Below are 12500 nucleotides of genomic sequence, written 5' to 3'. Positions count from 1 at the left end.
TACACCTCCTTCACCTCCTTCACCTCCTTCCCCTTCATCTCCTCTAAACCACCTTCACCTTCATCTCCTCTACACCTCCTTCACCTCCTTCACCTCCTTCTTCATCTCCTCTAAACCACCTTCACCCTCATGTCCTTTACACCTCCTTCACCTCCTTCACCTTCATCTCCTCTACGTGTATATACAGGTAGTATACACATACTGTATATACTGTATATACACACCACTACTACTGCTACTTCAGCACCACGGACAGCACCATGGATTTATCAGTACACATCACAGTTAGGCTGCTGATATTATGGTCGGGGCCATAGATTCTAATAATAATAATAATAATAATAATAATAATAATAATAATAAAAATAAACTTTATTTATACAGCACGAAGAGATAAAGTGCTTTCCATGAATGAATCAAAGAGCGAAGTGAACAGGAAACTAGTTTTGGTTTTATATGAAAATTGTTTTATTTTACTTTATTTTATTTTAAAAGATGTCATATTACGTGTAAAATGTTTTACTTCTCAAGCATTAACTAAGTAAAAACTCTTTTATTTCACTTTAAAGGGACTGTTTGTAAGAATCAGAAATGCTTGTTAACAGCGAAACCTGTGGCCGTTAAGTCAACGAAAGTGAACGAGCATTACTCAACACAGTGAGGCGACACACGTCAGCTAAAACCACAATATCACTCTATATTTCAGCTGCTTGGCAGTAATGTTAGCTGACCAGATGAAGGTCTCTCCATGAATCACTGCTGATCCTAGTGTTGGCTTTTCCTGCTTCAGCTTCCCGACCACGGAGTTTTGGTCGGAGACGATAACGTTTCTTGCTGCGGAGCCCCGTCATTTCAAAAGACACGGGAAACCTCTGTTGGTCTGGAGGAGCTGCAGCATTTATTTCTGCACAAACGTCCACTGTACATTCACTAGATATTCTCAGAGCTACGACGTCTTCTGCAGTGTGGAGTGTGCGCGCTTTCACGTGAGAGTGGAGCGAAAGAGCGAGAATGAGCGCGTTGTGTGAGTGAAGGTAGGCAGAGGAGCAGAGGAGCAGAGTACAGCAGAGACTCCGGTCCTGGAGACCAAAGCTATGGTCTCCCCCGCGTCCTCGGAACGCGGCCAACACTGTTTAACAGACAGGCTTCACTAGATATAACTTTTAACCGGTTTTGGTGCTTCCGTGTAGTTTGTGTTGGAGTCTGAGTATGAACAGCGTAGCCACACGCGAACGCACATGGGACACCGACCTGGATTGATTTATACGTGTAAGAAGTTACAAACAGTCCCTTTTATGGAGAAAAATTCAGTTAAAAGTGAACTTTTACTGTAAATGTTCATCTGTTTGTTCATCATTTTCAACAACTGATGTCTGCGGGGGGAAAAAAAATTAGAAATAAAATTAGAAATAAAAAATGTTCCAATTGTTTTGTTTGTTTTTTCTATATGCGGGCATTTAAGAGTTATTAAAGAAATATACACCTGTGCCCACCTGAGGAAATATTTAAAAGACATCTAAATAATCATTTTTATTTAGGTATTATATAAAAATTATATATACTTATTATTTGTATTATTATTATAAGTATTATATACACTTATTTCTGGTTTTCAGTAGAGAGAAAATCACAGAAATAAATCACAGAAAAATGTTGATTTTAGTTCCAAAAAAATAATAAACTGCAGAGAAAAAATTATCATCATCTGGAGATATTTCTGTTTATTTGCAGCTTTTTAAATGATGATTTTTATTCTCTCTGCGCCTTTAATTCTCCCGCTGCCCTCCCCTTTAACACACCGAGCTGTAATCCCAACTGGGAGGAGGAGGAGAGGTGGAAGAGGAGAAGAGGGGGGGGTAGATAGAGATAGAGAGATAAATGGAGAGAGAGAGTCACAGAGTCAGATTAGTGAAGCGAAGCTGAAAAAAGAAGCAGAATTTGCCTCCTCACATCTCTCTGGATTTATTGTCTCTCTCTTCACACTTTGTGTTTCTTTTGGATGTAAATGGATGAATTGATGAAGTGATCAAAAGAAGAAGAAGAAGAAGAAGAAGAGGAGGATTAATCTTCATCAAAAAGTGGTGAAATGTGATGAGTTGTCGGGGAATCAGAATCAGCTGCCGATGATCGATTAGAGATGATTATTGGTGTTTGCAGCAGCTGAGAGTGAAAGATGTACGAGGAGAGACACAGAGGTAAGAACTGACTCTCAGTCAGCTGCTCAAGTTTTACTTTCATTTCTTTCTTTACTGGAACAGTTTGTTTCTTCTTCTTTCATCCATGAAGACAGGAAACACGTCACGGCTCACCTCAGTGTTTTAACCTGAGACCATCAGAGATATTAGGGATTTATTAGTAGATTTAATGAAGTCATCTGATCTCAGGAACCAGCTGAACATGATGATCTGAGGAGTTCACAGTCACTCTCTGTGTTTTTCTCTATTTTACATTCACATATTCACTCTGACAAACAACAGACATTTTAAAATAATAATGAAAATAATCCTTATTTCACACATCACAATACAATATATATATATTAAAGGTTCACTTATTGAGCTATTCCCTAAGCTTTTAGCTGTATGCCATGGTCTTCTTCAGTGAGTTTACAGGTTTTATCAGGGCTGAAATGATTAATCCGACTCCTCAGGAGTCTATTTTTGATGTCAATATTCTCCTAAAAGATGTTAAAATAATCAAATGTGTATAAATGACAGTAAAAAGGGAAGATGCACAATAATAATTATATGTATCTATCATAAAGTATGAGATCTCCAGCAAGAGAAATGTGGGCAATAAAAATAATGATTTATTTCTAATTAAATTTAGTATTAATTAGACTAGGAGGATATAGATATAGGTTGATAGAAGTCAGTCAGTAAAACGTTCTTCTTCTTTCCTTCAGCAGAAATAATCAGGAACAGTGTTTGGTCACATGACAGGTGTGTGACATCATCAGCCTAATGGTACGTGTCCATAGGGTCCATCCTTTCCACGCTTCCCATTCATTGTCCGTGTAAGCAGCCATGCATTGCATTCTGGTAGCGCGATTCGAGAAACGTACCGTCACGTCGCCAGCGCCTCATTTGCATAAAGTTGAGGTCTTGGCTACTTTATGCAAATCACGGGCGTCCGGCGCGACTCGCCGCCTCTGGAAACTCCCGAGAAACTTTTAAACTAACCGTTGTTGATCCAAAATGAAGACAGATTCAGCAACTGCATGGCTGCATAAAATGTTTTCAGAAACACATTTTGGTGAACTATTTCCATGATGTAAGTGAAGAAAGTTTCCAAACGAGCCGCCATGTTGGTTCCGGTTTGAAAGCTGAGAGCAGCAGCCCACGAGAGAAAGCCTTCGTCCAATCAGATGCCTCGTATCTATAGTGGCAGCCCATCAAGCGTCCAATGCTGGGAAGCGAGGCGATACCTGTGGACACGTAACTCATGCGCCTGCTGCTCATCATCTCTCCTCTCCACCAGTTTCCTGTCAACTCGTCCTTTAAAGTCGCCCAAGTTCAGTAGTTCACAACAACAAAAAACAAAGTGGAGAAAAGTCGTAAACCAGACTCAGTCAAAACCGAGTATATGTCTGGACCGTGTACGTCTAGTCTGTGAATTTGTGGTTAAATTCTTCCACTAATAGTCAGTGGTCATGTCTGTAACGTTAAATCCAGCGATACATGTCCACCAGGTCCAGCAAGGACTACTAAGGTGACGCGCTGCTCCACTCAACTGGTCGTTCAAGCGGTGACATACCCTCTCGTGGAATGCACCTGAGAAACAGGCTATGCCGCTGCTGAATCTGGTTTCATTTGAGAACTAGATCGCCTAGTTTCACAGCCTTGTCCAAGTTTTGAGAGCTGGACACGTCTTGCTGGACGGCCTCATTTGCATAAAAGATTGATCGCGCCTTTTTATTTTGAAGGAGCAACGGCCAATGAGGAAACTCGAACACTCGGCCGACCAATCGTGAACTCCTCAGATTTAAGATGAAATCAAACATTTTTTATCCAGAGGGAAGTTGTTGTGCAGCAGTTCAACACTGGAAAGAGTCCAAATATACAGAATATAAGCAATAAAGATTATTAATAAGAAACCAAATGTACACAGGTTAACGGACAGGCGCAAAAAAGAAAATATAAACATGCCAAAAGGCAAACAGCTGATAAACAACATTTATCTCAGGACCCCACAGGCTGCTTGTTAAGCGCCCCTCAGGATCGGATACCGACGCACGGCGCACCCGTTATGGACTGTATGTGACGAACCAGGCTTTCAACTAACTTCAATGTAAACCCACCTGCGGCGTTATTCGACGGCCGGAGCAGTGATGTAGTATTAGTAGCGTGAGTGTCCGTTCAGGGCAGGAGGGAGGGGTGGTGGATGGGTCAGATGTTAGTCAGTGAAGTTAACGTTGACCACGACCGTTTCCTAACCCTAACTAAGTTGTTGTGTTGCCTAAACTTAACTTCCTGTGAAAACAGAAGTTTATTTTGAAAGGACACTGTGCATGTAACGAGCGTATATTGACATGCCATCCCTGGTCCGTCCAAAAGTAACGCAAGAGAGGTACCCTCTATGTCGGTCTCTGATGCCAAGTTGTACTGGATTAAAACAGAACTTTAGAAGACTATCAAAATAAGAGCCTGGCAGTTTAGCTGTGTAACCTGAGCAGGTACACACCTCTGTGTCCCAGCGTGACCTTTGACCTCAGTCAGGATGGGGTTAACAGAGGTCACGACCTCCATCTTTTAGAGAGAGACTCAGTTTAATCCTGACGGAGGATCAGACTTCCTGCTCTCTGCTGCTGCTCAGTTAAGATGGCCCCCGCAGACCTCCTGATAACGTTGTCATGGTAATGAGCATTAACAAACGTGACATCATCGGTTACCGTGGCAGCGGAGTTAATCCGCCCTTTTGTTCCGTCCATGATATAAGGATTTATTTAAACTTTCTCTAAACCTCAGAGGACCCTTTAAAGGGAGGTGGGACGGACAGGAAGTCCTTTATGACGCCAAGAATCTAACGTGGAGGTTCAGCAGTCGACTCAGATGTCTCAGTGTCCATGAACGCACCGACAGGGAGGCGGTCAGCTGTATTATAAATCACTGATGAAGTAACTTTGACTGTGATCGATTATTTCCTTAGAGATCAGTGTAAAAACTGTGAAAATGATCGTCAGGAAAGTTTAGAAATAAACGTAAATAAAGTGAAACAATAACAGAGAGCAGTGTGTTAATGTGAAGTCTCTGACTGGGAGAACCACAGGGCTCAATACCGGCTCCTCCTCTCTTCTCATTATAAATATAAATATAAAGAATATCCATGAACACTGACTGTGTTGGATTCTCTCTACAAGTTTATTTTATTGAAATGAAGTGAAACTAATGTATTACTGAAGGGAAGGAAATCAAAAAATAAAGTCACAAAAACCTTTTAGTTTTTAATCTTTTGTGCATCAAAACTTCATGTTACACAGTGTCAATTTCACCAAAGAAAACGCCAGCTGTGGCTGGAGGTTGACCGTCCATTCGGTCCATTCTCGTGATATCTCCGGAACGGCTCGAGGGATGTTAGGGCTGTGACGGTGAGGAAATTTTCCCACCGGTAAATAAACTTGTGGCAACACTGGAGTTACCGATTACACCGCACATTTTGCAAGAAAAGATAGCGGTCAATATATGTAGCGCGCTTACTTTGATCTTTACCAGCGGGTGGCGGTGTGTCTGGTCTCTCCGGTTGAGCTTTTGCTGCGGCGCTGCAGGTTTCCACCCGGCGATGCTCCGCCGCGCACACCGGCTGTGACCGCTCCGTCCTCCTCACGGCGATTACCTCTTTAACGTTATGGTTCCCTTATAGCATTGGGTTTAAATCTGAAATATTGCCAAATAGCCGCTTTTGCTTTTCGCTTCGACACCAAATCCTCCGCCATCGTCTTGTCTGTCAGCTCTCTCTCATCTATGAGCTGAGACTCCGTACGGAGCAGACACTTTCACTTTGAGTTTGTAGTGTCCGTCATCCGACTTTGTATTGATAACACGCTGCTGATACGCCAAAATGAACAAATGGGTTTTATTTCTGTAAAAAAAAAAAGCAAAATGACGGTGGGTACGTAATGTAATCGGTGTGTGTCCGACCACCGTGTAACACCGACTACAGCGTCAAGTCTAGTGTGGATCCGGTTCCAGTAAATGTTGAGCAGCTGAAGTTGTGGTTCAGAGTCTTTAGACCACGAAATTACTATTTGCTTTGACATTAATGGATTTTTCGTTTCATTTCTTTATGAAGTTAATTCAGAATGAAGTTCGGAACATTTTTGTGTTTGTTAAATAAATTAATTTAATCTTTGAAGTGGAAGAGAAGCGTTGTTGGTAGTGAGTCGGAGCTGATCATGTATTCAGTGCCAGAAAGCCGTCACACAGGGTTCAGTTTGATCCGGACCAAGAACGCCACTTTTCATTGGACCGAGGTACAGCTGTTAATGTAACACAGTGTAGAGTATCTGTACAGCTGATACCAGACCAGAATATTGATGATGTATTTATCAAGTTTCATTATTAAAAGCAGCGCTGCTGCTGCTGCTGCTGAGAGTCTGAGATCAGTGAGCAGTGAAGAAGAAGAAACAACACGGCCCCAACATTCACTAAACGGACTGATGACCTTCCAGCTGGACCAGGCTGGAGGGCAGCGTGACATACACACACACACACACACACACACACAGTCAGAGACAAGGCAGTGAAAAGTAGCAAGTTAACAAGGCGGATGCAGGGTTGTGTGCGAGTTATGGGATGCCCCGCTTCACCATCTCACACACACACACACATACACTGTGTTGTCATGATGATGTGAGTTGACTCGGGATAATTCGGGGATAATTAGTCGGTTCTTGTCGTCCTGCGGGTGAAGCAGCGCCTCCACAGGAAGAAACAACGTGACCCTCGGTCATGTGACCTGCACTGTCCGAACCTCAGCTGCTCATTGGACGGATGACAAACCTGCTGGGACGCTGCCAGCTCTGAGTTCAGGGGAGGAAAGACTGTAAAGGACCATTCTGCTGTTTTTTAAAAACATGTAATCATTTTCAACGGTTAGACTGAAGTCATCAAATCAACCGCCAGAGAGATAATCCGTCGCAGTCACAGACAGGAAGCTTTATTTTGAAAGTTCTCATTGTGTGGTGATGCAGCTGATGTGTCCTGACTCTGGTTCTGGGTCAGATCTCTGTTTCTGGGAACCAGTAAATACACCGAGCCGCTGTAGAGTGACGGGTTGGTCAGAACAACGACCGACCGACCGGCCGAGGCCAGCCAGCCACAGGGAGAGATAACGTTAGTTTTTCAAGTTGAGACAAAAGGAACTGAGAACTAAGATGACCAAGAAAAGTGGCAGCAGGCTGAGACCAGCCCAGTCGCCAGGGAAAATATTGGCTTTGTATGTTTCTGCAAACCCCGTATCATGCTCGCAGAAACGCACAATGCCACGTGGTTAACGTTGTGGAAGGGTTGGTTAGGTTTTGACTAGAAGGTTAGAAAAAACATCACGGTTAGTGTTAAAATTATTACGTAACAACCATATTTACCGTAAATAAATATGACTTTCTTACGCCACATTATGTCATAAACATGATACACCCACGTCCCTGCTGACGTCGAACCACCTGTCCATCTCCCGTTCCAATTCACCCTCACTCATCACACCCAGAGATACGTGACCTCATAGGCACCGTTTCATGTTTTTGCCCACATTTTGTGACTCTCACCATGGTGATAATTGTCACAAAATCACTTTTATTGCGCTCGCTTCAGTAATTATTAACGAAATGCGCCACTGCTCTGCTACAAATTACAGCAGCCTACACCAGTGTATCCCACAGGATTTAGTGAGATGGTGGTGGTTGATGGGCTTGCCCGCAAGGCAGCGGTGCCGGTGGCGCGCGGAGGTCCCGCCGGTACAATAACCTTTTATTTTGATGTTAATAAAATGTACCCAAATTCACAAATACGTAGGATATTACTACTGACATTCATGTAATATTACGTCACAACGTCTGCTGTATTAGCCATGTGTTTACTACGTGTTTATAGAGCGGGGAAGTGAGATCAGATCACAAGTGGTTATAATGCCAGATGTGAACAGACGTACTTAGAGCTGTCCACTTGTGATCGGATCACTCAGGATGCATGTTAATACCAGGTCTGAACAGGGCCTTAAGGGGGCAGTAAGCTATTTACATTGGCCACAACATAACATTATCAGAGCTGTAACAGTTTAATTGGATGATTGGTAAAAGACAGTAATAGTAGTATAAATAGATGCATTTATTAAGATTAGTTTCAGTTTATTTATTCATTTATTTATTTAGTTTTTGATCAACCTTCCCAGTGGGTGCTACTTCATGATAAATATTGTATCTAGAGAATAATGATTATAAATAATAACAAATATGATATAATTATTATTATTTATTTTTTTTTTTGCTGCAGAAGTTTGCAGTATTTTTACAGCCCTGAGTACTGCCTGCAGGTATGACTTCCACCAATCAGAGGGCAGGACAGGAGTTTCTCTGTAGCCTGAAAAAGACGAAACCCGGGGCGAGGAGGCGTCCTATAATCAGTGGCTGCTTCCTGTGAAGCCTCATTACTGACTGACCTACATGAACCAACACGTCTCCTCTGGATTCAAACACAATGAAGATTCTCTTTAGAGTCGAGTGAATGAATCAAAATAAAGGTTTAATTAGTGTAAACAGAGGTTGCGTCCACACTAACATGTTAATTAGTACGCTAACACAGTATGTGAGATATTTTAGCATGTCCGAAACCTTAGTATGAAACCAATAGTACGTGAATTGCATACTATTTCTGGTGAAATATTACAGTATGCAACGCTCAACACTACGGCGGTATAAATAACCCACAATGCAATGCGGTAGTGACAACAACGTTCGAAACAGACGTTGACGGACAGTTCTGTAACGTCAATAACGCTTCAATTTACCTGTAAGTATAAGATTTCACTTTGCTAGGCGTAATATATATTTAAAATTAATCCTGAATTTGATTCTCACAAACCGTCATTTTGGTCACATGAGGTTGGCACGGGTTACCATGGTTACACGTCTCCAACCAGCAAGGAGGCTCTCAAGAAGTGATGACGTAAATTACTGCTCAGTACGTCCAAAAATATACATACAGTACTACTGTTTATTCACGCAAAAGTATGTTGAACGTTGGTACAACTATTGAGTACGTAGTGCATAGTGTGTGATTTCGGACGACGCCAGAAACTTGAGAACACCTTTAAATAACTTTAATAATTCAGTTAAACACTCTTTCTGTTGATCAGTGACTAAACTGAACAGAACAAGTTTAAAGTGATTTGGGCACCAATACTTTTAACAACAGATATGTTTCTCTACATTTAGCATACATTGAGTTTTATGTCACTAAAACAAAACCCGTAAAAATGAGAATCTAAGCTTTAAAATAGTGCAGGAGTTTAAATATAATATACAGAATAAAGTGAATAAACAGGGATGCAGTTAATGTGTAATGAATAGTAATGCATATATAAACAGTATGCAGAGATGTGAAGAGGTAGTTGAACAGTAAGTAAAGGTTTAGAAATTGAACAGGGTCGAGCTCTCGTGATGAAACATATAAATGTGTCACCTCCTCATAAAGTGGCTGCGTGAACTCTGGTTTGAAGGCCTTATTTCCCACTGACTGTGAACGCATCTCCACTGTCCACCTCTACAGCTGCAGGTACAGAAACAGTCTAGGAATCACAGAGAGAGAGAGATCACCATGTAATCTCACTGAGCTGTCCATCACTGGGTTTATCTCTCTCTCTGTGTGTTCAGGGTCCTCAGGTACTAACACATAAACCACGGCCCAGATCACACACACACACACACACACACACACACACACACTGATCTAGGTCACAGCTGTTCACTACAATATTTCTGTTTTCATTTCCTCTGGAAACTGATGTCACATTTCTCCTCCTCTTCCTCCTCTCTTTTCTCATCTTTCACCTTAATGGAAAACACGAGGTGAAGGAAAAATTAAACTTCCTCTGAAGTATTCAGGTCCTTTACTGCTACTAATACTATACTAGTACTAATACTACACTGTGAAAATACTCCACTGCAAGTTAAAGTCCTGCATTCAAAACCTTACTGAAGTGAAATTATGTAATCATCTAAATGCAGTTAAAGTCGTTAAAATAAAAGTATTAATAGAGCAGTAAAATGTGAGCTCTTCTCAAGGGACTCTGGTGTTTTTTGACCACAGGGAGCGCCAAAATCAACACTAAAGTTCCTCGTAGCAGCTTTAAGTAAGTTAAAAGTAATCGCATTCTCTTTGTAAATCTTCGTCTGTCTCCAGGTGGTGGTCGTAATGGCTACGCCAATGCAGTGGATGGGGAGGAAGGAGGAGGTGAGGGTGAGGAAGAGGAGGAGGGAGGAGAGGGGGATGGAGGAGGAGGAGGAGGAGAAGAGGAGAGGGACACAGAGTGGGACGAAGAGCTGGACGGAGAGGACGAGGGAGCAGTTAGGATGACGAGAACCGACACGCTTCACTCGACCACGAGTTCGACCGGAACACAGAGGAGGAGAGGACAACATGCTAAGAAACAGGTGAGACAGAGAGACAACACGCTGAGAAACATGTGAGACAGAGACAATATGCTGAGAAACAGGTGAGACAGAGACAACACGCTAAGAAACAGGTGAAACAGAGAGACAACCCACTAAGAAACAGGTGAAACAGAGAGACAACACGTTAAGAAACAGGTGAAACAGAGAGACAACACGTTAAGAAACAGGTGAAACAGAGAGACAACCCACGTTAAGAAACAGGTGAAACAAAGAGACAACCCACTAAGAAACAGGTGAAACAGAGAGACAACACGTTAAGAAACAGGTGAAACAGAGACAACACGCTAAGAAACAGGTGAGACAGAGAGACAACACGCTAAGCAACAGGTGAAACAGAGAGACAACACGTTAAGAAACAGGTGAAACAGAGACAACACGCTAAGAAACAGGTGAGACAGAGAGACAACACGCTAAGAAACAGGTGAAACAGAGAGACAACCCACTAAGAAACAGGTGAGACAGAGAGACAACACGCTAAGAAACAGGTGAGACAGAGAGACAACATGCTGAGAAACAGGTGAAACAGAGACAACACACTAAGAAACAGGTGAAACAGAGAGACAACACACTAAGAAACAGGTGAGACAGACAATACGCTGAGAAACAGGTGAGACAGAGAGACAACACACTAAGAAACAGGTGAGACAGAGACAATACGCTGAGAAACAGGTGAGACAGAGAGATAACACACTAAGAAACAGGTGAGACAGAGAGACAACACGCTAAGAAACAGGTGAGACAGAGAGACAACATGCTGAGAAACAGGTGAGACAGAGAGACAACACGCTAAGAAACAGGTGAGACAGAGAGACAACATGCTGAGAAACAGGTGAAACAGAGACAACACACTAAGAAACAGGTGAAACAGAGAGACAACACACTAAGAAACAGGTGAGACAGAGACAATACGCTGAGAAACAGGTGAGACACAGAGATAACACACTAAGAAACAGGTGAAACAGAGACAACACACTAAGAAACAGGTGAGACAGAGAGACAACACACTAAGAAACAGGTGAGACAGAGACAATACGCTGAGAAACAGGTGAGACACAGAGATAACACACTAAGAAACAGGTGAAACAGAGACAACACACTAAGAAACAGGTGAAACAGAGAGACAACACACTAAGAAACAGGTGAGACAGAGAGACAACATGCTGAGAAACAGGTGAAACAGAGACAACACACTAAGAAACAGGTGAAACAGAGAGACAACACACTAAGAAACAGGTGAGACAGAGACAATACGCTGAGAAACAGGTGAGACACAGAGATAACACACTAAGAAACAGGTGAGACAGAGAGACAACACACTAAGAAACAGGTGAGACAGAGACAATATGCTGAGAAACAGGTGAGACACAGAGATAACAAGCTAAGAAACTGATGATGATGATGATGATGATGATGATGATGATGATGATGATGGTGATGATGATGATGATGATGATGATGATGATGGTCCTTCTTCTTCCTCAGGTCCAGGGCAGTAATCAGGTCCAGCGAGCTCCCAGAGCGTTATACTGTCTAAAACTCAACAATCCAATCAGACGAGCTGCTCTCTCTATCGTGGAGTGGAAGTATCCTTTACTCTGACCAATCAGCTGTCAGCTTCATACCAGAAAATCAGTGTTTAAGTGGTTTAGTGTGAACTAGGAATCAGATAATGAGCTGCTTCTCTGAGCTTCCTTAACACGTGTCTCAGACCGTTTGATATCTTCATCCTGTTAGCCATCTTTGCTAACTGTGTCGCTCTGGGAGTTTCTAAACCGTTTCCTGAGGACGACTCCAACTCCACCAACCACGACCTGGTGAGACCAACTACACTAAT

General features: G+C 42.3%; 1 protein-coding gene across 1 annotated transcript in view; it reads left to right on the top strand.

Moving 5' to 3' along the window:
* Positions 1-1885: 1885 nt before the first annotated feature.
* Positions 1886-12500, top strand: part of cacna1fb (calcium channel, voltage-dependent, L type, alpha 1F subunit) — a 43451-nt gene continuing 32836 nt past the window's right edge. Inside the window, exons 1-4 of the mRNA XM_037771550.1 lie at positions 1886-2195; positions 10395-10645; positions 12149-12249; positions 12375-12480. Of these exons, the coding sequence (XP_037627478.1) occupies positions 2174-2195; positions 10395-10645; positions 12149-12249; positions 12375-12480 (480 nt within the window). The 5' untranslated portion in view covers positions 1886-2173. The remainder of the gene's footprint in view (positions 2196-10394; positions 10646-12148; positions 12250-12374; positions 12481-12500) is intronic.

The sequence above is a fragment of the Sebastes umbrosus genome, chromosome 6 (assembly GCF_015220745.1).
Source record: "Sebastes umbrosus isolate fSebUmb1 chromosome 6, fSebUmb1.pri, whole genome shotgun sequence".
Lineage (NCBI taxonomy): Eukaryota > Metazoa > Chordata > Actinopteri > Perciformes > Sebastidae > Sebastes > Sebastes umbrosus.
The sequence above is the reverse complement of the archived record's forward strand: the minus strand, read 5'-3'. Positions and strand labels throughout refer to the sequence as shown.